At 54.6% G+C, this 27,443-nt stretch overlaps 1 protein-coding gene across 5 annotated transcripts in view; it reads left to right on the top strand.

Annotated features, from left to right (window-relative positions):
• NLGN3 (neuroligin 3) overlaps window positions 1–27,443 on the top strand; it is a 40,229-nt gene that overhangs the window by 8,547 nt on the left and 4,239 nt on the right. Inside the window, exons 2-6 of one of the 5 annotated variants that reach the window (XM_021534555.4) lie at window positions 10,437–11,182; window positions 12,273–12,332; window positions 19,106–19,165; window positions 21,783–21,932; window positions 23,585–23,770. In XM_021534555.4, coding sequence (XP_021390230.1) covers window positions 10,705–11,182; window positions 12,273–12,332; window positions 19,106–19,165; window positions 21,783–21,932; window positions 23,585–23,770 — 934 coding nt within the window. In that variant the 5' untranslated portion in view covers window positions 10,437–10,704. The remainder of the gene's footprint in view (window positions 1–10,436; window positions 11,183–12,272; window positions 12,333–19,105; window positions 19,166–21,782; window positions 21,933–23,584; window positions 23,771–27,443) is intronic. The other 4 variants (XM_021534556.4, XM_021534557.4, XM_085570630.1 and 1 more) reach the window with 4 other exon arrangements.

The raw sequence follows: 27,443 nt of genomic DNA, 5'->3' as shown, positions 1-27,443 counted from the left end.
ATGGTCAGAAAATTGTGTCTGGTCTTTGGGCAGGGCCACTCACACTAACATAAAACTCAGCATTTGAGTCCAGTGGGGTGTGCTGGGGCACACAGCAGGGAGGTGGGCTGGAGTTCAGCTGGGGCGTCTCTCTGGCAGGACAGGACAGGACCTGCAGCTCTCCCAGCTGTGGGAAACTTGGGAGCATGGGGTGGCACAGCCCTGCATCCCAGGCTCTGGGCACCTGTGTTTGTGCAGAGCCTGTCTGGTGTTTCACCTGGCAGTAGGGACTATGGAGGTGGTGTGGACAATGAGCTCAAACATCTCCTGGGACAGCTTTTCTGGGCAAAGACCCTGCAATGAGGAAACAATTTGGTGCTGGACTGCAATGCTTGGCTTTTCCCGTGCCCTGAGGGAGCACATGTGGCGCGGCTGCCTGCACCACCTCATGGGTGGTAGCTCTCTTGGGATGGCCCACACCATTCCTTGCACAGGGATGTGCTCTCCTCATAGAGCCATCTTGCTCCACAGGCTTGGTGTTTCGTGGTACAACACAAGGCAGTGGTAACATGTGCACAAAGATGGTTCTTGTACACTGCCACATAACTTGTAACCTTATCTCTTCACAAGAAAACTTATTGTGTCATGTTACAGCTTCTGTGCAGAAGTTAGTTCCTGCTTGTCTTCAGCTATTTCCTTCATCTTTGTTCTTTGTCCTGGGTTTTATTACCTTTATCCCAGATTATTTCCATGACCTGTTTCACAATTCTGCTCTGGAAAACCTTTCTGAGCTGATAAAAAGTGGAGTGATGTTAGGCAGAAATGGGTGGTTGGGGAAGATGTTGGTAAAGGAAACAGTCCTTTACTGGCTGTGCTGCTGAAACCAGAGGCTCCAAAGCCACTGTCTGAATTTCAACCCTTGATAAGTGGATTTGGCTTCCTGCTTTGAGTCAGTAAAAATGAAACATTGACAACTTATTTTGGATGAAGCTGTTCCCATTCAGAACACTCTTGGATTTTGTGCCCACCCTAATCACATTTGCAGGAAGTCCATGTATTTTAAGCTGCAGTCGGTTCCTCTCTGCCCAGCCCACCTCCTTACATTTATAGAGCCTCCCCCAGTCCACACTAGTCCATGGAAAGCATTGGCTGTGCACACTCTCACCTGCCTGCAGCCACTGATGCTTTCTGAGCTTTCCTTGGCACTGTTCTGGCACAGGTGGTGGTATGGGTAGGACATGGTGCAAGTTGCCTATGGCCTGTTTGTTGTCTTCATGTCCTTTGTATGGCTGGGTGCCCAGAAAGGATCTTGAGAGGCTGGGGTGTGGGAACTCAAAATGTCTCTCAGACATTTTTAGAGGTTCCAGGCCGTGGTCAGAGGCAGTCTGGACCCTGGCAGGCAGCTGGAATCAGCTGTGATTTTGAGTTTGAGCCATGGAATGAATTACCAACTTTGAAGGTGGAACAAGCAGTCACAAAGGGTTAGATAATATAGTAAATGTAGCTACAAAGTAGAGGGGAAATTTTTTTGGTAGTGTACAGGGGGGTTTTAGCACATGTACAGGGGGGTTTTTACTTTGTACATGGGGGTCAGAAGTTCTAAGATGGAGGAAAGTGGGCTGATCCTGTTCTTCCTCCTTCTTCTTCCTTACCTCCATGTTCTTGGTGATGTTGGCACTCACAGATTGTTTAGAGTAGAAAAACACTTGGCAACGTAGGTAGTAGGTATTGGGGAATAATTGTAAACATGTTATACGTAATCTATCTTATAAAAGATAGCAGCAGTCCTGGGCGGGGAGAGAGAAGAAGAAGACACCGGACAGTCAGGGTGTCAGGAGTGTGTGCGTCTCTGCCTGGGCTGCTGATCAAACAGCTGCAGCCCGAGAACATAATCTGTTAGATAACTACCAATAAATCGTCTTGAGACCCAACAAGAAGAGGCTGTGGAGTTTTTCTTTGGGAACACGGGTTGGAGGAGAAGCTTTACCACCACACGAGACCCCAAACCAAACCCGGGGTTCTCACACTGGGGTATGAGAGAGTTTTGGGCAAGGACATTGCATCAGCAGCTTGGTTTCATACTTGCTTCAGTTTCAGGCATTTCAGAAATGGGGGTGTCATTGAGCCAGCCTCTTTGTGTTGCCAAAATCTCCTTTCTTTATTAGACTACAAACCTGCTTTTGCTGACATAAGAAATATTAATGTGTTTGGACTTGGACTTTCAGAAGCTTATTGATAAGAGCCTTGTGCTTGTGTAATTGTTCCCTAACACAATTCAGTCATAATGATCCATGTTAACTTTAAAAATGGCCCCTGTTAGCCATGGTAATTTCCAGGGCAATCATTTAGGAGAGGAATCATCACTCTGGCAGATGTGAGGAGGATGGTGTTGAGCAGGTGGATAATGTCAACGTGTGGCTTCCTGAAGCTGGAGAAGGAAGTGAGGGGAATGCTGCTGGTGGAGTCAGCTCTCTCTTCGCTGGGTGAGATTTGCACTTGGGCTGTTAGCTGTGGAGTGTTGATCACAGATTTGAGGGAGATTATACTGCCTTAGAGTAGGTGCCTGATGCTTGTTTGTGATGTGTGGGAGAGTGAGCAAGTTGTCTTGGCATGAACTCTGTGCTGGTGCCAAGGGCTTGCTGAAAGCAGATTGTCTGTCAGCTCACTCCTGAGTACTCGTCTGGAAGTTCCAGGGTTCTGTGCATGCACTTTTGCATTGTCAGTCACCTGCCTGCACAAAGCCAGAGGTGGGGTAATTCTAATATTTATTTGTGAAGCACTGATTAGAATAGAATATAGAATATAGAATATAGAATATAGAATATAGAATATAGAATAGAATAGAATAGAATAGAATAGAATAGAATAGAATAGAATAGAATAGAATAGAATAGAATAGAATAGAATAGAATAGAATAGAATAGAATAGAATGATTTCAGCTGGAAGGGACCTACAATGATCATCCAGTTAACTGCTTGGCCCACTCAGGGCTGACCCAAAATTAAGGCATGTGGTTAAGGGCGTTGTCAAATGCCTCTTAAACACTGACATGCTTGAGGCATCGACCACCTCTCTAGGAAGTCTGTTCCAGTGTTTGACCACCCTCTGCCTAAACAAATGCTTCTTAACGCCCAGTGCAACCCCTCCCTGGCACAGCTTTGAACCGACCCCACGTGCTATCGCTGGGCACCAGGGAGGAGAGCTCGGCACCTCCCTCTGCACGTCTCTGCTCAGGAAGCTGCCAGGAGCCCCGAGGTGGCCCCTCCGCTGGTGCCGGAGCTGCGCTTTGCGGTGTGGCGGGGCCGGTGCTGACGGGACAGCTCCGGCGGGCTGCGGGGAGCCTCGGCCCGCCCGGGGCTCGGGAGCCGCCCCGGTGCCGCCGGCCGTCCCCGCTCACCCGGACACAGCTGGGCCACATCCCGGTGCCGCCGGCCGTCCCCGCTCACCCGGACACAGCTGGGCCACATCCCGGTGCCGCCGGCCGCGGGGAGTCCCGGGGCTCCGAGGTCCCCGGGCTGAGCCCGGCGCTTCCTTGGCTGCCGGCGGTTCGGGCTGGGGAGCGAGTGCGGGTCCGGCCGTGCTCGGAGGGTGCTGCTCCTCGGCCTCTGCCCCTGCAGGTGAGTGTTTGCACCTTGAAACTGCAAGTTGCAGGGTGAGGGAGAGAAAAACTGCCACCGTGTCTTCATGCTGGGTTCAGAAAAGCCATAATGTGAGATAATCCAGATTATTCCTATCCAGAACGTGGCAATAAATAGCCTGCTTCCAGCAGCTATCTGAGCCATGTGGGAACCCGCCAGTCCACCGGGAGGCTGCTGCCACTGCCTTCTTCCTGTCCTGGCAGAGCCTTCTGCTCACACAGCAGCTGTGGGCTGTGCCATGTGGCCCTGTCTCAGCTTTCCACCAGGCTCCTGGGAAGCAGTGAGTGCGAAGGTCATTCAGAATCTCTACTGACTCAAGGTGAGCATGTAGCCCACTCCAAAAAACTCCAGGCTTTCAAGCACAGTTGTCCTTGGATCCTCTATAATGGTCACCTTCTTGCATCAGCAGTATTGGGTGCTGACCCCAATAGTGTCCCTCCTGCAGTGCTCGCAGGCTGTCCTTCAGCAGCATCACCAGTCACAGCTCAGTGACACTGAGAAACCTCCTGCATTTTTTGAGCTCTTGATGCTAAACAAGAGTTGGAAATGATCCAGGTTATCTCACCTGCTGGGTAGCATATCTTCTGGAGCAGGGCATCGAGCAGCGTGCTGACATTCAACACCAGAAATGTCTGGAAAGGCTGAAATGTGGGCAAGGGAAAGGTCTGCTTTGCCCCTGGTGTCCTTCCCAAGGTGGGCTTGGCTTCTTCATGGAGAACTCATTAAAGGCTCTGGAGCAAATGGTGACAGGCCATATTGCAGTGGGAGGCCTTTGGCACCACAGCAGAAGTGGCTCTTGAAATTGTCTGTTTCTAGGGATTTTGAGTAACATTCTTCTGTTATGAATGGAAGCTCTCGAGGATCTTGGCATGTGTCTGGGAGTTGTCAAAGAGCTTCTGTCCCACATATGTTCTTGCAGCGTTGAGGAACTTAACTGACACTTCTCACGTGGTCCCACATCCTCTCCCCAGGGCAAAGGATGTGCAGTGGAGTGTCTCATAGGCTTCTGATGCTCAGCTTAAAATATTGGTGGCACTGTGGGTAGGAGCTAGGAAAGGCAAAGCATAGGGACATATCTTGATGCAGACAAGGTTGAGGTTTGTAATGTTTTCCTTCTGTTCCATTGGAGTGACTGTGGTGCCTCCATACGGGGGAGCTGCAGATGTGCCTCAGGAGAGTGAGCTGGGGAACACTGGACTCTGGGAGAGGCCTCTGCAAGTGGAGAATGGATGTTTTGGGCACCACGGTGCTGGGAAGCCTCCTGAGTGCTCTGCTCTGCAGCCTAAATGCTGAAGGGTTCATGGCCAGGGTGCCTGTGTATACCCAGATGGTGGCAAATGCTGAATGAATGAGGGCAGGGGCAGACCTGCCAGCTAGGATAATGAGAAGTGTAGGAGACTGGGCTGGAGGGGCTGCTGGGAGTCACTTGGTCCATCCCTCTGCCATGTAGCACCCTTTACAGGTAACCATGGAGTGCTTTAACTTTTCCTGGTGTATACTTAACTTCTCTTTCTTAATATGGATGTGTCTCCTACCTTGCACAAAAGGGCAGAGTGTTCTGAATTTTTTTTACAGTGGCCTTTGCATGTTATAAAACTGTGCCCTGTGACTTTTCTTGTCTAGACTAATCCCAATCTTCCAGACATTTCTCCAAAGCTTTTTGATTATCTTTCTGGTCTCTCTTGTATGGCCTCCCTCAGTCCAAATCTTTTGGGGAATGAACTGGTCTCTGGACAACAGTAAAATTGCTTGGTGTGTCTTTATGAGTTGAAAGGAGAATAATTACTTCATGTGTAAGCTGGCCTTTCACACATCCTCCTGTATTTGCCTTTTTTTGTGGCAATAATGTGTTGGCTCATGTTCAGTTTGTACTCACCTGAAGCCCTTGTGACCCTTGTGGCAGAACTGCTGCTGTCTCTTCTTCTGTGGCCTCTTTGTGCAGTTTTTTTTTGCCTCCCAATGCCTTACAGTCCTGCCCATCATCTCTCAGTGCTTTTCCCAGTCTGTCAGGAGCATGTCAAACTCCCATCCTGGCCTCTAAAGTGCTGGTGTGTCACGTGCAGATTTTGAAATGTACTCTGTTCTGTCATTTAGGTCATTCATGGAAAAGCAGAGCAACAGCAGCAGCAGGGCAGACCTTTCTGAAACCCTACATGTCCTTTTCAGTGTAACTGTGAGCCATCTATCACTGTTCACCAGCTCTGTGATGGACCTGGGAAATGCCCCCACAGTGCTGTGGGGCCAGGAAACGTCTGCCTTTGGCATGGATGGGTAACCTGGGATGAAACCTGCAGGCTTAGGGCTGCTCTTGAGGGACTGCTGGGACACAGGGGCACAAGCACATCGGTCCAGTTGTGCTGCAGCTTCTCTGCTCCCCAGGGTTTCCTGTGGGCTTTCTGCAGTATTGTAGACAGGGTGGGATGGGGCTGGGTGAGAGCTGGGATTACTGCCCAGCAGAGGAGAGGAGATGCCAGGTGGGGAGTGGGTCTGGCAGGTGCCGCTGCCTGAGAGCTGAGCACCAGCCTGAGCTCCTGGAGCGCAGGCTGGTGGACAGGTTTGGAGCTCAGCTGAAGAAGAGAAGGCAGAAGTTTCTCATGCTGCTTGCTGGGTGCATGTTTGCTCTGAGGTGCACGGGCTGGCCCTCATCAATGTACAACCGGGTCAGACGGTGAGCAGAGCTGCACAAGGCACAGTGGCTGGAGGATGCAAGGGGACATCCTGTCTGCTCTCTGTTGGAGCTCATCCGTCTGTGCCAGCTGGGTGCTTTGAGGTCTCCACCTGTTCTGGCTCTGAACCTCATGGGACACAGAGCCACGCGAGTGCAATGAACTTGGGGTTGGTGCTTCAGGGCAGGAGGCTGGGCCCCGATGAAGGGTCCAATACGAGAGCAGGCTGGCTGCCCGCATCTCCTCGGCCTCCTGCCAGAGGAGGTGTGGATCCGGCTTGTCTGGCTGGTGTCGAGATGCCTGAATATGCATCTGCCAGAGAGGCTTCCAGAGGATCCGACCCGCCCAGGTTTCCATGGAGAGCGTCTCTTTGTTGAGGAGGAAGTGTCTGGCAGACAGTGTGGCCGTGGAAATACCTATAGAGCATTTGTTTTGCACAGCACATGAATAACATCCCCAACAGCTAGCAGCCTCACTTCCTCTGCTCACCCACCAGTGGCCTGGCAGAGCGACCTGGGATGCCTGCAGTGTCTTTATGCTCCCAGTTTCTCACTGCATGCTTGTCTGAGCATTCCCAGTTTGGCTGTGTCTGCCCAGCCCAGCTCCATTTCTGGTTGGCAGGCACGGCTCCTGGCAGGCAGCAGCCCATCTTCGCTGGGGGACACATTTGGCTTCCCTGCTTGGAGGCAGGAGTGAGAGTTCTGTAGGCGGCAAAACTGGGAAAGTTTTTCTCCCACCTCCCATGGGATGTGAAGGGAATTGCTTCCCTGAACGAAATGTCCTTTCTCTGGTCTCTCAGTTCTTTCTCATGCTTTGGAAGACCAAGAAGCTTAAGAGCTGTTGAGGCAGCAGGCAGCAATGCAAGGCACATGCAACAACCCACAGTGGAAGGGATTAAGCTTGGGTTTTCATGGCAGTCTGTCAGCATTAAATTAAGGCTAAATTCCCATCCTAAATGTTATGTTAACATGAAGTTACATCAGAAAGCACAGAGCACAGAACAGCAATATGAGGGTATCGGATGTGTTACAGGGGTATTGTAATTATCCCAATTCAGGCATTTGAAACCCAGGGAATTTCAGATATAGGATTTGCATCATTTTTTGGGTTTGTACTTGAAAAAAACCAAACATAGGAAGGCTTAGAAGCATGTCACTGAGATTGTTTGGGTGCTTTATTCTGTGCTGCGGGGCAAAGAGTCTTTAAAAAATGATGGAACCAAATGTGGAATTACAAATGTTAAAATACTGTGAGCTGTATTTGAGTGTTAAGGCATTGTGTCTCTCCAGAGTGACATTAGAGCTGCTGGGCCTTGACTGTGCATCTCCATATCTGGACATATTTGGCTATCACTGTTGCAGCTCACCTCTGTGCCTCATGCTTTGTAAAACTCGTAATTGGAGACAGTTTTAAGTCCTGTAGCATCATTTTGTTTAAGTTAAGAATGTGTACTTAATTCTATCTTAGCTTAGGGTTTTTTTGTCTTCAGATTTTCTTGTTTTTTCCGAGCTGGATGAGGATTAGACAAAAACCCAGAGGAATATAATCATAGCATAATTCTGAGGAGCTGTAGCAAGAAGCTGTTTTTTGGCTGTGCTTTGTAAAAAGAGATTCCTCATTGTGTCAGGACAGGATGGTTACAGTGGGCGTGCGGAAGCTCCACGGATGCAAAGTGGGTTGTGAATTCAGCCCTGTGACTGGTGCACGCAGCCCAGCTGGGCAGCTGTGCAGTGGCACTGCCTGGTGCCGTGAAATTGCTTTCCTGGAGGAGTTGGTGGAGCAGCAGTGCCCAGAGCAGCAAGTGGCTGCAGCCATGAGGAAGCTCTGGAGCTGGGAAATCAGCTGGTGAGCCACCACTGGCAGGGCTATGGTGTTCCTGCAGACAGAAAATGATGACAGATCAGTTGAAATGGCTCTGCAGAGAGCACTGGATGCACTATCATAAAGATTGGAAGCTGCCTGTAGCTTACAGTCATACAAATTAGATATGACAGTCATTAATAATTAGCTTTATCCTAACCTGTGGTACCGAAGGAACCTAAGCAGAAGATTTACACTGGGCAGTTTGCTTTCCAGCAATGTCAGGCAGAGTGATGAGTCTGAAGCACCTTTGAGATCCTGCTTGGGAATACAGCTTTGGGGCTCCCAGGCCAGCACTACACCCCTGGGATGTCGCTGTTAGGCAAAGGTCAGTTCTCTGCTGAAGAAGGAGCATTGCAGCAAGGAATATGAGATGAATGATGGTTTTCTTCCAGAGCTGCAGGCAGAACAGGGCAGCCAAGGCACTGTGCTGCAAAGGCAGCTCCAGAAGTGATGGGCAGAACTGAGCTTGGGGTCTCTGAGTGCCTCAGCTGTTTTCCTGGCCCTTGACTCAGCTTTTATTTCTTAGGCTTTGGCATCTGTTTGGGGGATAATGCAGCGGTGTCTGCTCCTGCTGGTGTGTTTCTGTCACTGCCTGGTGGGGCAGGAGGAGGTGAAGGGGAGTGATGTTCAGAGATGTACTGCCCGCCTTTGTCTGGCATTACCTGCATTCCCTTGGCTGCCTCTGGAGAGGTGCCTGCATGCCCAGCCCTGTGAGGCCTTGCTGCTTGGGTGGGCTGAATGCAGTAACATGATTTTCTGAGATGAGTGTTTAACATTTACTGTGTTACCCTGAGGCTGCCAAGTTCTTCGGGTGTATCAGGAGGGCAGGCACAGCATGGGCCCATTTCCTTAATGACCAGCAGTGAGTTGCCTGCACATGTGCAGTACAGATTTGAGACACCTTCTCTGGGGTTTTTGATTGTGTTTTGTTTGGTTGGGGTTTTTTCTGGGTTTCTGTTTGTCTGTCTGGGAGGTTTGGGGTTTTTTTGGGGTTTTTTTTTGTTGTTGTTGTTTTTTTGGGTTTTTTTTTTTGTGGTGGTGGGGGTTTTTTTCCTGCGGATTTTCCTCACTGGATGAGGTGTTCTCTATTTGTGGAATCTCTGCCCAACTGAACCTCCACCAGAGCTGCAAACTCCCATCTGCATACAGCCCTTATTTTGTGCTCCAATAATTTCAAAGCAACTCTGCTCCCCTCTGAGCCTGGAAGAGATCTACCGGGTGGGGGATGTCAGGATGCCCTGGGGCAAAACAGAGGTGCCTCACCAGCGCTGCCGTCTCTCGCGGGGTGAGGCCATGTGGCTGAGACGGGACGAGCGAGCATCCCCGGAGCCAGCCCCGCCGAGGAGCGGAGCGGGCCGGCAGCTGCGGGGAGCGCCGGGAGCGCGGCCCCCGCGGTGCCCGGGTCCCCCGGGAGCAGCCGAGGCGGGGGGCACTTACATAAGCTCTAAACGCGCCAGGCGGTGCTGGAAGGCGAAGGGCAGAGCGCTGAGAATGCACAGAGCCTCCGGCGAGGGCTCCCTGGCACATCCGCGGGTCCCCATCTGCAGTGCCCTCCCTTCCCCGGGCCCGGGCGGCTGCCACGGCATCCTCCTGATGCTGCCGGCCCGGGCGGGACGCGGGAGCGAGCTCTGCCTCCCCGGGGCAGGGAGCAGGTGGGAGGAAGGGAGGGAGGGAAGATGCCCGCAAGCGCTCTGGCTGCTCCCCTCCCGCCCGCCCCGCAGCCGGGTCCTGCCTGGGATCTCACTGCTTCGGCCAGAGCAGGGCGAAGCTGATGGGGACTGCGTTGGTGGGCGAGATGGGTGCCTGGCATGTGGGTCGAGTTTGCCGCTGTGTGAGGGGCGCTGGCACCCGCGCAGGGGAGCAGTGCAGTGCTGAAGGCCAGGCAAGGGGCGCAGGCTGCGTGGTGTGGGAACACGGCAGCTCCGGCTCACCGGGAGAGAAGAGGTGCCAGTGGGGTCTTGCACAGGGGCTGTGCTTGGCACGAGGGCTGTCCAAGGGGCTCTTTGTGGGGAGGGACATAGCACTGTCTGCTTATCTTGGCACCCTTACTCTGAGCAGCCCCTGAGTACTGGGGACAGGCTCTGCAGGCATGGGCAGATCATGTGTGTGTCTGCACATGCTCTGCTTGTTCAGCCCACTTTTGCCTGCTCCCAGAGCCACCTGTCTGGGTGGTGGCAGAACCAATGAGGACCCATGGGTGGGAGGCTCAGCCAAAGATCCTGGCTCCTTCTGCAGGTCTTCAACTCTTCCAGAGCAAGTCTGCTGTTAATTGCCTCCATCTCTCCACAGTATCAGCAGTCACCTCCGGGCTGGGACGCTGGCGGGAAGGCAGCAGCAGGCAGCTGGGAGGCTGTGAGGAGCTGGTGCCACATCTCCCTGCATCCGTGCTCCCGACTCACCCAGCAGAAGGTGTGGCTGGGCTGCACACTCCTGACTCCTGTCTCTTCTGCTCCATCTGTTCCTGGTGGGCAAATTGGAGACTTGGTGTGATGGGGGTGCTCTGAGACCTCGCCCCAGGAGCTTCAGGCCTGGATGTTGGTGCTGTTTCTCCCGGACAATGTGGCTGATACTCTGGAGAAGCCCTCTCTTCCCCCCTGTTCTCCAAGTGCCTGAGCTGGTGGCCAGCTGGGACCTGCGTCTCACCCTGTGGTTCCTGAGCTTTGCCTCGATGGTTGTGCAGATGGAGGGCCAGGTCTACTCGCCCACTGTCAACACGCACTATGGGAAGTTACGAGGGGTGCGCGTGCCATTGCCCAGTGAGATCCTGGGGCCCGTGGACCAGTACCTGGGGGTTCCTTATGCCGCTCCCCCCGTCGGGGAGAAGAGATTCATGCCCCCTGAGCCACCACCATCCTGGTCGGGTATCAGGAACGCTACCCACTTCTCACCAGTCTGCCCCCAGAACATCCACAACGCCGTTCCCGAGATCATGCTGCCCATCTGGTTTACCTCCAATTTGGATATTGTGGCCACATACATCCAGGATCCCAACGAGGACTGTCTGTACCTCAACATCTACATCCCCACGGAGGATGGTGAGTCCCCACTGGGGTGACCGCAGGAGAGTGAGGTGGGGGTCACTCCACCCCTCCCCAGCAGTGGTTGGTCTCACCTGGGTGTTGTGTTTGAAGCATGTGGTTGTGGACCCTGCAGCATGCTGTCTGTTTGTGGAAAGCTTTCTCTGGCCACGCAGCTTGCCCTCTTGCCCTCAGCTGCCATCTTTGTCTCGCGTGCTCCTGCTCCTCCACGCCTCCTGGTCCCACCCCTCCACCTCCATGGCATTGTCACGGGTTCCTCTCTTGTATTGCTAAATCTGAATCCGACTCTGACTGCAGATCCACAGAGTGACAAGCTGATTTGTGCTCCCCACAGGCGCCGAGTGCCAGGTTCTGTCTTGAGTTGGTTCGAGTTCGTCCTTCCTTCCTGCTTCCCACCCTCCCCAGGTCCATGCGCTAGTTGTGGGCGTGGGCTGCGGCTGGGAGGAACACTCTCTGCCTCTCCCTGGGAAGATGCTCCGGCAAGAAAGGGACCACAGAGCCCTTTTCTGGGCCCTGGTATGGATGGGAGGTTGGGGTGCACTGGCAGACACATCGCTTGGCTGCTCCTCTGTCCGCCGGTGGGACAGCGGCAGAGCGATGAGCCTGGCGTGCCGGGGATGCACGGGGCTTGGTCCTGTTGGGGTGAGGCTGAGCGGCGCTGGGTGCCTCCTTGTCTAACCTTTTCCTTTGTAGGGGATCCCGCCTGAACTGTAAGTAGAGGGCAGGGGAGGCAGCGCCTGCCTGCACGCCCGCTCCAGCCTCACTGCAACAGGAGCCCCCAGGGATTTTCAGTGGGCCAGAAGGGACCCGCAGTGGGTCTGCTGCACACAGCAGAGCAGCCTGGCAGGTCAGTGGCTTCTTCCAGGCTGACTGGCTCCACTCCTCTGTCTCTGGGGCCCATGGAATGCATCATGCCTTCCTTCTCGCCCAGCACGGCTGGCCCAGAGTTTTCCTCCCATGGCGACGCTCCTTCCCCACCTCCCGCGGTCCCAGGGGCGGTGGGAGGGTAGCAGCGTGGTTGTGATTGCATGCCCACTCCCATCAGTGGTACCTCCTGTTATTTTGTAGTCTTTTATTCATTTTACAGTAAAACGGATTTCCAAGGAATGCACCCGAAAGCCCAACAAGAAAATATGTAGGAAAGGAGGTATGTAGCAAGCCGACCGGCAGAGAGGCACAGAGAGGAAAGAGAGAGAGAGTGAGAGAGTGAGAGGGTGCCTGGCTGGCCCCCGGCCTGCAGGACGCCTCCAGCACCTCTCTGTGCTGCTACCCGGACTGTGGACCCTCCAAGCAGCCCACCTTGCCACCCCCTGCTTCCCACTGGGAGGAGCGCCACAGATGCTCCAGCCAGCTGGGAGCACAGCTCTGGGGTCAGGTCATGAGGATGCTCATGTTGTTCCAGGCCTTTCAGAACAGCTTCTCCTGGGCTGAGCCTGCACTCCCACCTTCATCCTACTGGCACTGACAGCCTCCCCATCCCTGGGCATGAGGGGTAGCCTCTGGTGGCAGGTAGCACTGAAATGCATCCACCCTTTGGGTTGGGTCACCCCACTGGGGAGTGTATGGACCTGCTCAGGGAAGGACCTGTGTGATGGGGGACTGCAGTCCATCCTGGGCTGAGCTTTCCCCCCGTTGCATCCCTGATGATTTTGCATCCAGAGCTCCTTGGTCAAAAGCATAAAGCCTCTCCTGGCTGTGTAAATGCTGCAGATTCTGCCCTGAGTCTTGTGCCTGCCAAGGCTGCTCCCCACTGCTCACACTCCCATGCTAGTACCAGTCCTGCCAGGTTTGGTCTCCAGCCCATGGCACAGCAGTCTCCCTGAGCCCTAGCTGCCCCATGGGCAGCTGAGCACCTCCAGTTCAGACACATCTGCTTTGCCTTGCCTCCACTGACCTTCTCCAGTTGCCCCTAAATGATCCTGTATTCCCAACCAGTGACATGCGCGAGGGAGTAGAGATGTACAAATGGTAGCTGGCTTGGTTCCATGTCAAACCCAATGCCTCACCCATCCCTCCACACAGCTCCCTTGCAGGCAGGGAGAGCTGACTGCTCTGTGCATCCTAAAGATGAACGTGTGGATGGTCAGGCAGCCAAGCTCTTCTGAAAGGCTCAGTACAGGGCGCCTGGCTGGCACGGGCTGCTGTCCTGGGCATCCTGCAGCAGCAGCATCCCTGCATCCCAGCCTCTGTCTCCCTGCACCCCTGGGTTTGGTGGGGTCAGTGCAGCTGGGCTTGGAGGTTTGGGGAGCGCTTTCCTTCCAGCCATTTCCCCCAGTTCTGTTGTTTGGTTTCTTTGCTTTGCTTTTCCTGTTGCTGTCCTGGCTATTCACACGCCATCTCTCTGAGTGCCAAGGCTGCCCCTGAAAGGGCTGCCACATTAGGGAGTCTCTGCACGCTGCCTCCGGAGCCGGCTGTGCCAGTGATCACCAGCCACTTCAAAGCGCTTCCTCTCCCGGCCCTCCCACCGGCTGCCAGGGCTGGCAGACCCCCGCCAGCCCCAGCCCTGCAGCCAGGGCCAGGGAAGCAGGCTCCAAGTTACTGCCAGAGAAGGGGATGATATAAGGCATGACAAAACACCTTGGGTGTGCTGCTCATCTTCTGGGTTTCCCTCCCTGCTGGCTCCGCTCACAGGCTGGGTTTCTTTGCAGCCCATCTGCAGTTGCCTCTGGTCACCTCCCAGGGAGCCGGTGGGGGACATTCCCTTTGTCCCCACTGGCCTCTGTTGACTCATGGACCAGCAGATCCCCAGTGCCAGCCATTTGGACATCAGGTGTGGCATGCCAAGAATTAAAGCACCCAGACACTTGCACTTCCCTCCAGCTCTGGCCAGGCTCTGGTAGCTGTTGGCTTGAATTAATTTGAGTCACTTGTGATGAAACACAGAAGCTCCCACACTCCTCGTTGTGTATCCTAGGTTAGTAATGCTTGGGGAGAGGGTAATGTACCTGCAATGCTCATTTCCTCAGGTTGAACATTTGAACATTGACTCATTCTGGAATAATTATGATTACTATTTCTAAGGCCACAGATGAGCAGTGATAAGCTCTCCTCTCACAGAACAGTATTTTGGTGGTTGAAAATTCCTCAGCTCCCACCTTACTGGAATTTTCATGACTTCTGCCACCGCTAAGCTCTGTGTATTTCAGAGCAGACAAAGGACTAAGAATTTATCAGTCATGCTTGTTTATCTCTGGGACAGAAAAACATCCCTGTTTCCGTGCCCACAGTCATTTCCTATGTGGAAATTGTCTAAATGCCAGTCTCCTCCATATGCATTGGTCCCTTCTCTGGTAGCAATACCGGGCAGCAGTGCTTTGAGAGCAGCTAGCCATGCATGGTGCCAGGAGAGCTGACAGTACTGAGGCTCATTTGAGGCTCAGATTTTGCTGCAAAAATAGTGCTGCCCACCCAAAGACCATGTACACATACACATGCACAGACACACTTCCTGAGAGTACAGTACCTATGTGCAAGATGCAGCTCTGCCCCATGCTTTGTGCTGCCAACACTTCCAGCCTGTTTTTGGCTGTGGTAGATGCCAAGATGATTTTTCCTTCCCTTCCTCACCAGCCTGGGCAGGGCATGAGGAGGTGGATGTCATTTTTGGAGGGGAAAAATGTGGTTGCCCCGCACTTAGCAGCTCTTCCTGGTTTTCATTAGTGAATGCCCAAATCTCTCTGGCTGGGACTGTGAGGAGTCTGCGACATTACAGAGACAAATGTGCAGGCCCAGTGTCTTCCTCTGCTGTGTGAGGGTGGCTGGAGCTCCCAGCAGCTCCTGGTCTCAGGGAGCACTTCGGCAGCTTCTCTGCTGCTCTCCAAGAAGCTGACTTGTCCAAGTACCAGCTGAGGCTTCCCTACAGCTGCACAAATTCTGCAGTGCTTCCTTGCTGGAAGCTTCTTCCCAGCCCCCTCAAAGGCTGCTGCTTTGCAGAGCTGGCTGTGGGCAGACCACCGCCCTGGTGCTCCGCTTCCACTCCGGGGAGCGATTTGCAAAGGTGAGGGTCGGTGTTTGTGCTGCTGGAGGCAGCAGAGCGTGAGAAGATGCAGTGCTTTTATAGAATCCGCTCAGAGATGGAGACAACTCCTGTGCATCATTCCAGGGCGGGGAGGGGCAGGGCAGCACCAAGGTGTGCTGCAGTCCTGGAGCTGGAAGGGCCCTCAGACACAGGTCCCAGCTGAGCTGTCCCTGCCTGTGCAGCAGCAAGTTCAACAGCTGCACCATTCTTGACCCTGTTCTTTGTCACTACCAGAGAGGCAGCTGAGATGCTGTGGCTGGCAGCAGGTGTACCTTTGGGTGCATGTAGCCATCAGAGGCTCCTGCTCCCTGCAGCATCGTGTCTACTTTGCAGGAGTGGGTGCCCCGGGGAGCTCCCGCTGAGGAGAGGGTGCTGGAGCTGCCTATGGGTGTTCTGAACAGACATTTGGAACTGGAAAGGTGTCATCTCAGGCTCCTGCTCTTCTCTTATCCACACCATGCTGAGAATGAAGGCTCTGAGAACTGAGGCTCCTTACCCTGCTTTATCTCTGTTTGCACTGGTGTCAGTGCTGCTGGTATGGTTTACTTAAGATAGAATAAATCCAGCATGGATGCCCGTGTTTCAGGCAAAGTGATTTTTTTTTTTTTTTACTAAACTTGAACTTAAATCTTCCTAGTGCTTCCGATAAGAGCATATGCATCCTTCCTATCGGCCTGAACAATGTCACTTTGCAGGCAGCTTAAAGTGAAGTGCCAGACAACAGACATTCACCTCCTGGGTTAGTGGAGGGTGTTTTTGATGGGTAAGGAGAATAAGAGCCACGAGCCCTTTTAGTTTTTTCAGCTGTGAGTCCGCAGGCTTAAACCCATCCTCATGAGAGTGGGTGCTGCAGGGCTCTGCGTGGTGGTGTTTCTTAGAGCAGAGGAAGACCTCCTGGGCTGGGTGTCCCTGAACATGGCAGGAGCCAGTGGAAAGTGAGGGAAGTGAAGCTGTGATTGCTCTCACAAGCTGTGGGGATTGGTGGGTTGTGCTGGAGGTGAACATTGCAGCAAGAGGCAAAAAGCCCACGTGGTCACAAGAATCTGTGTTGGCCGTAACCACCCTGGCCAGTTCCTGCTGATGGGTGAGGTTTGTGCTTTGCATCTGCCACACACACATGCCACTGCTGTTCCCCTTCCCCTGGCCTGCATCACTGCACTCCTGCTTTGCTTAGCTTCCCAAGTGCTGCTTTCTGCCATCTCTTCCGTGGTGCCTGAAGCTCAGGTTGCTGGAGGCTTGTCCCAGCCATCCCTAAACTCTGCAGCAGCAGTCTGCAGCTGGATCCCTCCCTGCTCAGCTAGGACGGTTGCTCAGGTCACAGAGATGTTGTCCACTGCCCTATTTTACAACCTGACAAGTCCTCATAGCTAATTCCTCCATTCTTATCTGCACAGAGACTTTTTGTCCCCTGAAGGAGACCAGGCTGGAGGGCTGCAGCCTGGCCAATTCCAGGGCTTTAACAGCACCAGGGTCTTTGGGAGTGGAAAATTATCTCCAGCTGCCTGTGGTCAGCTTCTCAACTCTGAAGTACAGTGTGGATCAAGGCTCACTGGCTGTGGTCTTCATTAGAGAAAAATCCCTATTCCTTAGAAGTACCAAGAGGTTGGTGCATAGCACTGGTTAGCAAATACTGTACGAGTACTTTGTCATTTAAGTGCATTCTGGGCTTGCAGCTCTTCCTAGTGAAGACACAGTAGGTCAAGCTTGCAGCCTCCTGCAAAGAGGCCGAGTGGCTGCGCACGCCCGGCCAAGTGTGTGGCTGGGGGCGGGCTGGGCAGGCAGTGTGGGAAGGATGCAATAGGAAGATGCTGGGGCAAGAGATGACAGGGATGGAGGTGGTGCTGGCTGAAAAGAGAAGGATGTGAGATGCTCAGAGGGTGGCTGGGTGGTGAAGCAGGAGGTGACGGGGTGGGGAGTGGGGGCGCTGGACCATGGTGGGGAAAATCAGCACAAGAAACAAGTGATACATCCTTGCCCTTGGCAGGAGCAGTTCTACCTCACCTCTTCTGACAGTGTGTCTCGCCTGGTCTTAAACACCTCTCCAGGCCACCTCTTTGAGTGCTTCACTGCCCTTTCTGCCAGAAAGGTTTTCTTCTCATCCTGCTTCCTGTAGCCCCAGGACTGCCTGAGAGGGACTTGCTGTTCCACCTCACAGTAGTCTTTCATGTGTTGGGATGTTGGGATGCCTCTGCTCCAAGGTTTCATGTGACCCAGCCTTCTGTAAACTTTTCATACCTGCTGGATTTTTCGAGGTTTCTGGTTGCTACTCCTCCAGATTTTCTCCAGCTGGTCATGGCTGCTTAAGGCATTCTACAAGCCTCTCACCCTGATGGAGCTGCCTCACAGTCATTCCAGATCTCTTCCTCCCCCATCACAGATTCCTTGTAAATTCAAATCCTGTCCCACTCCATGCTACCATTTCTGTTATCCACCTCCTGTGTCACCTGCAGAATGCCACTCCCAGACTGACAGTGAGCATGGCTCCTGAGTTTTGTCTTTCTGACCGGTTTTGTGCATGGAACCCTGTAGTTCCATGCAGCCACAGCTTGCCCCTTGCTCATGGGAGCTTTGCTGGGGGCTGTGAAAGCCCTTGCAGTGTCAATGGGGCCCGTTGGTGGTGGCAGTAGAACTCTTGGATCAGCTGGGTGCCTGACAGGGTGTCAGAGCCCCTTGTCTCAGGGGAAAGTCACTGGGCAGTGCAGGCACTGTGTGGGTAAGTCCTGCCTGGGGGAAACCCTGCTGTCTCCCCAGAGGTTGCCATCATCTGGGGAACTTTTTGTTGCAGGCATTAGGGAGGAGAGGAGTTGCAGGTGTTGGTCTGCAGCTCTCAGGGGCTGAGAACACCCAGCCTCTTCCTGAAATTCAGAGCTCCAGAGCACAGAGCACTTGCCTTTGTGCCTACATTGGCATACAGTCCTTTGGAGGGGTGGGGTTTTGGCACAGGTTTTTCAGCACCCCTGCTCCCTGCCAGCCCACAGGCCACCTCTCCTGACTCCTGCTGGCTGCAGTTTGGGGAGTGCCAAGCTCAAAGCAAGCCATCCACAGCAGCATTCCACATGGGGCTACTGGGCTGGCCCATGCCCCAGTTGGTGAAGGGACACAGAACTGTAAGGCATTCAGGATGTTACAGAAACGAATATGTTTAGGAATCTGCCTTGGTCAGGTCAAGCTGATTGGTGCCTTTGAAATCCTCAGTGAAACATGGAACTAGTCTTGTAAGGAGGGAGTTGGTGCAGGATGGAGCCAGACAGCTCATGGGAGTAGGTGTCATGAGGGATCCCTGCATGCTGTGGTGGTCTCATGCAGTGGTACCAGTGGTTTGTGGCTAGGCACAACAAGGAGCCACACACCATGTGAGGGTGATGGACAAAAACCTGCCTGGTGGTCAGTGGCCAGAGCTGGGAGCAGGGCTCCTGTTCCCAGCTGGCTGCTAGGAGAGGGAGCCTTACCTGGAGCTGAGGGTGCATGATCAGGTGGGGGCCAGGCTGGGATGCAGGCGGATGGGCAAGTGCTCTGAGAGGCTCATGCACCACCAGCGCTGATGCTGTCACAGCCTCACTCGTGCCTCCCCTGCCACCCCAGCCCTCCCCAGGGAGGATTGGGGAAGGGGCCTGGGTGAAGTGGCACTCTGGCACACTCCTGGGGCAGTCCTGCCCGTGCCCATCACTGCCCTGGCTCTGGGAGAGGTGCAGTGTGAGTAGCCAGCGGTGCTGTGGGGCACAGGCGTGGCCCCACTGTCTCTGCTATCATGCTATTTTTGAATTCTCTTTTTTTTTTTTTTGTGTTCTTTTTTTTTTCTTTCTTTTTTCTTTTTTTCTTTTTTTTTTTTTTTGTTTGTTTTGTTTTATTTTTATTTCCTTTTCTTTTCCTTTTTGTTCTGTCTCCTCATGTTTGGTCCCTAGGAGCCAGCGCTAAGAAACAGGGCGAGGACTTAGCGGATAATGACGGTGATGAAGACGAAGGTATTTCTGTGCTCGAGGCTGCCACTGCATGACACGCAAAGCAGCTCCGTTTGCCCGCCATCCGCTGCCACCCCAGGGAGCCCTGTGTGTGTCTGTCTGCCGTGCCAGGCAGCTGCGCGGGGTGGGGGGCAGGCTGGCCGGCTGTGCAGGGCACCCAGGACCTTCCCCTCCTCCCGGTGGGGGGAAGCTCATGGGGGTTTTTCCGCTTCAGGAGAAGTTTGCTCCTGCTCAGCTGGAGCGAGGGCAGGGAGGAAGCATGGCAGCTTGGGAGGAGGGAAGCCCTCGGGCACCTGGGCCCATTTCACCCTGAGCCCGGTCACATCCCACCTCCAGCCTCATCCCTCCAGAGTCGGTGACATGCATCCGGGAGCCAGCAACCTCCTCATCCACCCTTGCCTGGCCCTGCCGTGGCGGTGCCAGCAGCCTGGACACTTGGCACCCAAAGGGCGTCTGGCTGTGCACAGGAGACCCAGGGTCCAGCCCCGCCTGGCTTCTGCTGACTTCTCTCCTTCTTCACCCAGTGGAAGTGAGGTCTTGCTTGCAAGCACCAGCCAAGACAGAGCAAGTGGCCCTTCAAGCAGATGTGATTCTAGATGTATGCCAGGACTAAGCAAGCTGCAGAATAGGCTATTTTTAGTAAAGCAGGGTGATTTGTCTGCAGGTTGTGGAGTCAGCATGTTTGGCTGCAGAGAGGTTATGAGGAGGTAGGAGGAAGAGTTGGCCAGGGTACAGCCCTAATGTGTTGAGGACAGTAAAGCCTCATGGTGTGCAGAAGGCCCAGGGCAGCTCGAACAAGGCCTGGCAGATGGCATTTAGGATCTGGGAAATAGATGAAAAACTTTTCCTTGGCAGTACTAGAACCCTGTTGTTTACTCCGGCTAACCTGTGCCCCATGATCTCTTGTACCAGGCGTAAACTGGCGTTCAGCCTAAGTGAGGCGACTGTGCTCAATCCACACACACCAAAATGTGCTGCAGCACGCTGGAGCTGTTTGTTTCCTGGTACATCTGTACGTTGTTGCCATTCTGCCGTGAGGAGGGCCCTTCCTGTGTCAGGGAGAGGGTGCAGAATGGAGGAGAAGACATGGGCACAGGCACTGATGTTCCTGCCCCTCACATTTCAAGCAGATGTCCTGGTGCTGATGTAGCTGTGCCACACAGGCACTGTCTGTCCTGGAGGAGCTGCAAGCACTTTTTGCTCCCCTGGTGTGTGCATTTGTCTGGCTACATTCTGGCAATAGGAAAAGAGCCAACACAGGTTTCTGGTTTGGTGTAGCCTCATTCTCCTGGAGATAAGAGGTTTTCTGTATGGGAGGCCACCTTTAGGCATGCCATGGGCTACAGCTGGAGGTGAGAATGGCCACAGATACCATTCAGCCTGGCCTGCAGCCCCCTGCAATAGGCAAACCACAGGGAGGAGTGGACATGGGCAGGGGCTGGGTGGCCGTGAGGGAGCATGAACAGCCCAGCTGGGCGCTGGCGTTGGTGTGGCTGTGCCCCAGGAGTCCCAGTCCTGGTGGGACTCTGCTGCACTGCTGAGGGAGGCAGGCAGGGAGCAGCAGCTGCCTGGGGCAGCTGAGGCCAAGCAGGCCCTGCCAGCCCACCTGAGCGAGGTGCTGGGCGTGAGTGAGCACAAGGGAGGACAAAGTCCATTGGTGCTGGATGGCCAGCCCAGGACAGGGCTGGGCAGCACAGGCATGTGGGACCTGGCATTGTCTCCATGGCAGGTGCAACTGCCTCGTCTGTGTGACATGGGCAAGGTGCACCAGGATATTATTCCCTTGTGAGTGGCCATGAGGGATCTCCAGCCAGTAGGGTAGAAGGGGCAGAATGTCCCCTGAACAGAAGTCAAGAGAGGGAGCATGGCTCCTCCCTGTCCCCTGGGCTCCCACCATCCTTCTTCCGAGGGTCCCATTCTCCATCCTCACTCCATGCCTCATGCCCTGTCCTCGTCCAGATGCCGTGCTCACCTCCCTGACATGCACACGTGCATACACGGTCTACCTCATCACCATGTCTGTGTCTGGGCACTGGGGTGCCATGGGTTTACATCCAGACAGGCAGGTCTCTGCCTTCCCAGGGGAATGGGAAGGGGGAGTGGGAGAGTAAGACATTGGAGCACACATCAGTGCTCTTCCCCCTACTTCTAGGTCCTGCACACCCCCATCCCTGCCCCCCTCCACAATGCCAGCTTCCAGGACTCACGGAGTGCTTGGTCCAGCCAAAGACAAGACATGGGGCTGCATCCTGGGGCTGGACTCTGCAACTCCCACCCACAGCAGACCTGACCTGGCTCCCACACCATGCCAGAGCCCAGCTCTGGGGAGGAGCAGCAGGGTCCAGCCAGCATCCCTCCCTCATGTGCTCAGACCCCTAAGGGGACAGCAGTGTGGGGACAGTGCAGCAATAGCCACCTCCCAGAGAGGGGCTGGCAGGGTTGGTTCAGTGGTGTTTGGCTTTGGGAGTCCATGCTGTGGCCCCCAGGAGAGCTCTGGCTTTGGCTCCTAAGCCCCCTCCCTGGTCCTGGCAGCTGGCATTGCCCTTGCACTTGGTCTGCCTGTCGGGCAGGGTGCTGTGGCCATCACTGCGGTCCTGTGTTTAACCACCTCTCCTTCCAGACATCCGGGACAGCGGGGCCAAGCCGGTGATGGTCTATATCCATGGTGGCTCGTACATGGAGGGCACGGGGAACATGATAGACGGCAGCATCCTGGCCAGCTATGGGAACGTGATTGTCATCACCCTCAACTACCGCGTTGGAGTGCTCGGTACGAGCTGGCTGGCGTGGGCTGTGCCAGCAGCACGGCCGGGCAGGGTGACAGCCTCGTGTCTGACCGCACTTGGACCAGCCAGAAAGGGGGCGGAGGGGGGCGGAGGGCCTGGTGGGATGCGCTGTGGGCACTGCCCCTGCCTTCTGCCCTGGCAGCCAAGTGGGTGCCACGTGGCAGAGCCCCCAGCACGTGGTCACAGCCTAATCTGGGTCCTGGCAGCAGCCCCCGCCCCGGCTCATTTACACAAACTGGCTCAACTGAAAGCAAATATTGGTTTGTGGTTAAATGAATAATAAATGTGTTTACCCAGCATCTCCTCCTGAGAGGGCTCAGACGGGTGAGGTGCCAGCGGGTACTGCCTGGCTGTCCTGGGGACCTGGCAGCTCTCCCTCCCTGGGCACAGGCAGCCTCCACGCCAGTTGTGCTGCTGGGACCCCCTCAGCAACCCACAATGATGTGGTGGCCTGCAGTGGGGACCACAGAAGGTGTCAGGTGCCATGCAGAGGAGGGTGGCAGTCCTGTTTCCAAAAGCACTGGTGACTTAGAGAGGCAAAATGAGGACAGAGGGTCAAGAGACAGTGCAGTCCTCTGCCTGAAGCAGCAGAAACCCCCAGGGGCTGAGACACAGGAGGCTTGTGTGGAACACCACCCGTGCTTCTCTTAGCAGTATGAGAACAAGCGGTGTAGAGATTTGGGAAAAGCTACTTTCCAAGCCAAGCTGTGGCCCTCTTCCTAGCCATCCAGCCTAGCATGGTGCTCTCCCTTGAGCTCGTGCCTGGTATCTGGGGCAGCACATTCCTCTAATGGCCTCCAGAGCCCATAGTTTCATGTGGAAGATGATAGTAAACCTATTCAAAACCTTTTATGTTAGAAGTCCAGCCTTTTAGATGGATAGGTGCAAAGATAAGACACATGAGTCGCAATATGACATTATATTTACCTGGTGCCTTCATCATTTCGATTGAGGTGGTGCACCACACCCAGCTAGACCACTTCCAAGTGCTAGCACAGACCTGGGGCCGCTCCCTGCGTGCTGGGGTTACCTGCCTCAATTTTACCTCCGACCCATGGCTTTGGCTTCGTGCTTAAAGTCAAAGCAAACGAAAGAGTGATAACTTATCATGGGTGTTTCCTGTGCTATTGAAAGCATTTCTCACCTTCTTCCTCACTGAGAGCCTTTGTGTTTTAAGCTGCAGTAGGTTTCTCTCTTCCCAGCCAACCTCCTTGCATTTATGGAGCCTCCCTCCCCCCACCCCTCCCATCCACACTAGTCCATGGAAAGCATTGGCTGTGCACACGCTCACCTGCCTGCAGCCACTGATGCTTTCTGAGCTTTCCTTGGAGCTTGTGCGAGATGTCTTGAGCTGCTGTAGCACAGGTGGTGGTATGGGCCGGACAGAACTTTGTGCCCTTTATCTTGTCACTACTTGTTGTTGGCCAGAGAGGCTGAGGTTTGCAGCTCAGCCTTTCACCCCACCAGAGGGTGGCTGGAGCCCTGCTCCAGTTTAAAACTCACAAAACTCTCTTGGTAGCATAGTCTCATGGTGGAATAGGTCTCACAGAAGCTACCCTAGGTCTGGGGAAGAGGGGTGGGAAATCAGGACCTTGCCTGTTTCCTCATCCCTAACTGGGCTCCCCTTGACCTTCAGGGTTCCTGAGCACGGGGGACCAGGCTGCCAAGGGCAATTACGGGCTGCTGGACCAGATCCAGGCGCTGCGCTGGGTCAGCGAGAACATCGCCTTCTTTGGGGGAGATCCCTTGCGGATCACTGTCTTCGGCTCTGGCATCGGCGCCTCCTGTGTCAGCCTGCTCACCCTCTCCCACCACTCTGAAGGTAGGTGTCAGTGCCTGAGGCTGCTGCAGCTGTGAGCAAATGCCCTGCTGATGCTAACGCCGGGAGGGGAGCCCACCCGGGTCCTGCTGCCCAGCCTAACAAAGTCAGGCCTGCTTTCTAATCAGCCACTGGGGAGTCTGGACCTCAATGGGAAGCAAAACCTTCTCATCAAGGGAAGAAAGAGGTCAATGGCAGAGCATGTGGGAGCCAGGGATGGAGTGGGTGCTCCCCATGCACAAGGCTGCAGCCCAGAGCCTGCCCCTTGGCAGGGGGAGAGGTGGGGACCTCTCCTGTGGTGTCCTGCCCTATGCTCTGGTTTTGCTAGTGCAGGTGTGGAGGGGGTGTAGGGCATCATGCAGGGCACTGGGAACAAGGATCTCAGTGCTAGGAAAGGTATTCATCTTGGAATAGAGGGGAAGACAGAGCACCCCAGACATCCTTCCTGAGCCTGGGGAGGGATGGAGGGCCCTGCGTTGTGAGACTGGCAGAGCTGAAAGTGCTGCGCCTAGCAAAACACAGTAATGGAAGTAATATGATTAATGTCTGTAAATATAGAAGAGTGTTTACTCAAAATAAAGAAGGGAATTATTTATGCTAAAAGACTATGTTGGAATAAGAGCAAATGCATGTAAACCACCTGCAAAGACATTTACATCAAGCACTGAGGGGGAAAAAAATTAACCGTGAGACTAGAGGTGTTTTTGATAAACTTCCTAAAGGAAATTATAGGAGCAAAGCCTGACCCGGATATGGTCCAGAGGGGAGCAGCCTGCCAGGGACCTGCTCATGAGCTTTATATGAGGGTGCAGCCATCTTCCAGTGCTGGGTCTCCAGGTGTTGTGCTGAGGAGAAAAGGACATGTGTGAGCAGTAGACACAGGCATGAGTCTGCCCTTCAGAGACACATGGCAAATTGCACTCGAAGCTGAAGAGCTGCTGCCCTGCTCAACAGCCTGGGAATCACTCAGGAATGGAGACCTCCAGAGCCTCAGCAGGGTTGATGGCTGATGATGGGGAGTCTTTTACAGGCTGAAAGCTCCTGCAGAAAGAAAAAGTGTTTTTTCTGCTCACACTGAGTGTGAAAAGCTGGGAAAGGAACACTATGTGTAATGCATTGTCAATGCTTCTAAGAGTACTCCTTTCCATCATAGGAGTGCAGGAGTGTGTGCTTGGCTGCCCAGGTGGCCCCAGCCTCTTGCAGGGGTACAGACTGGAGCAGCTTGGAGAGAGGCTGCGGGTGGATTGGAGGGGCTGCTCCTTGTGACTTTTCAGCCATGAATAATAGTCCTGCCAGTCTTGCCACACTTCTCAGGTGATGCTACACTTAATGCCACTAAGCCCTGCACCTGCATGACGAATCCTTTGCTGCCCCATGCAGCCCCAGTGCCTTTGGTGTGCCCCCCCTGCATCTCAGAGGTGCTGGGTGCCCAGTACCCTCACTGCTGGGGCAGGGGACCTGCTGCTGGCTGTAAATGCTGTGAGGAGGGAGGGGAGTGCTCAGTGTTGCAGCCAGTGTCTCATAAAGCCAAATGGCCATAAAACGATCTCAAAAAATTCCCTGTGCCAGGCACCCATATCCCCAGGGATGAGTAGCTGGCTCTGGAACACAGTGTGGGAGCAGTGCTAAGTTGCAGCCTGCAGAACAGGTGGGTTTGTTTTTACTGCATCAAAATAAAACTTCTAGTGATCACAAGCGATTAATGAAGCTGCTGATTTGTGCCTTCTCTGCCAGGTGCTGCAAGAAGCAGACACTGGAGGCTTGGTACAGCACCTTTTGGGTCTGGCTGCTGGGGAAATCCACAGCTCCCTGCCAGCTTCAGGCCTTGTAGGTTCACTCTGATTCCTCATCAGTGACCAAAGTGCTGTTTTTCTCCCCAGCCAGCCATACCAGGGAAGGAGCAGTCTGTGCCAGGCAAACTTTGTATGCTTCCTTTGCCCCATCTCCTTCTCCGTGGGGGCTTCTGTCCTTTGTTGCCAGCCCTCCAGATCTCAATTGGACAAGGCACTCAGCACCCTGCTTTGAGCAGGGCTTGGCCTAGAGACCCCCAGAAGTGTTTCCAGTCTCAGCTACTGGGCAAAGCAAAGAGGAAATCAGGAGCTGGCAGCAGCTGGTGGCAGTCTGCAGCTCCAGCCACCCTCTGGCAGAGTCCTGGCCCCACCACTTGAGTCCACTATCCTGTGGCAGCCAGTCCTGCAGGAGGCAGGGTGTGTTGGGACCCTCACCATGGAGGGGAAGAAGAAGGAAAGGCAGAACTTCACCTTCTTGCCTGGGCCTCAGCAGGCTGGAGAGGTCCAATGTGGAGTGAGGGGTGCTGATGCCTCCCTGGGCTGCTTGTCAGGCTTCAGTCAGGTGCTGGCATTGAGTGGGAGGACTTGATGAGTCTGGGCTCTCACAGAGTCCTGGGTCCTTCTGGGTTGGGATGTGGCCATACAGAGACATGGCGAAGGGGTTCCATCAGGGACATGACCAGCTGATAGTGATATCAACTGCCCTGTCCTTCCCCAGGCAGTGGTGGGCAGGGCCAGAGCCAAGCCTGGTGCGTCTGTCTGGGAAGTGATGCTGCTGGCAGGGCGCAATAGCTGCTTCTGGGACAGCATCTCCGGGGAGCCAGGAAACCCCATCCTGGCTCCTTGGCACGTGGATGATGGCGCAGAGCAAGCAAACCCATGGCCAGTCTCCAGCCTGTAGGCTGGGTATGGCTTTCTAGGGCACCAGGAGGTGACAAACAGAGCTTGTGACTTCTCTTTGTCCCAGTGCGTGGGACTGTACGTCAGGTACTTGGCAGAGTGAGGACTGTGCGTGCAGACAAGAGCTATGGACATGGTGGCTGGGAGCCAGGAGCCTCTGAACACTTCTGTTGCGGGAAGGTGCTGCTCAACTTCCCTGCAGAGTGGCACAGCCTTGGTTGCACAGGGCTTCTCTTCATTTCAGGATGCCAGGGGCAGCCCCATGGCCACCACACCACTGTGCCAGCCCCGTTCAGGGATCACCTGGAACAGTCCCTCATGGCAAGCAAGTGCTGGGGTCTGGCAGGGGTGCAGGCAGCACTTGGGTGCAAAGAGGGCTGGTCGGAGAGCAGGGACCCCTGGGTACACCCCGGACTGGCTGCCTTTCATGGCCCAGAGGCTCTGCTTCCTCACCACCCTTTGTATTCTGAGCACAAGCACCATTGACATGGGACTGGAGCGAAGCCACGCATTTCTCTGCTTGGGCCAGGGCCTTTGTGGCCTCGTTTTCCAGGGCGAAAGTCCACTCCCTCTGTGTTCCTGGTGGCAGAAAGGCCCTCTTTGTGCATCTGGCAGCGTGCTCCTGCAGGGCTGGATTGGCACTGAGCAGCCCCAGCTGGGCAGGAAGCAGCAGGGAGGGGGTCGAGGGGGACTCTGACAAAGCGGTGGGGTGGGACACGGCAGGGTTAAGTGTCCCCAAGGAGGCGTTAACCCTCCCACTGCTGCCAGCCCCCAGCCTGGCTCCTCAGTGAAGCAGGTGCCAACCTGGGCTGCAGGATGGTGCTGAGCCAGGGGCAGCGTGTGCCCATCAGGGGCCCAGGTAACACACACTTGGGGTGGCTGGGGTAGCACAGCCTGCTTGGCAAGGCCAGACTGTGATGTAACTATGGCCCCTCTTCTCCCCACACCAGGACAGGGATACTGGGTCATCCCCTGCAATGGGATCC

This window comes from Lonchura striata, chromosome 4A (assembly GCF_050655825.1).
Source record: "Lonchura striata isolate lonStrDom1 chromosome 4A, ASM5065582v1, whole genome shotgun sequence".
Taxonomy (NCBI): Eukaryota; Metazoa; Chordata; class Aves; order Passeriformes; family Estrildidae; genus Lonchura; species Lonchura striata.
Note: the sequence above shows the minus strand (reverse complement) of the source record. Positions and strands in the feature narration are given on the sequence as shown.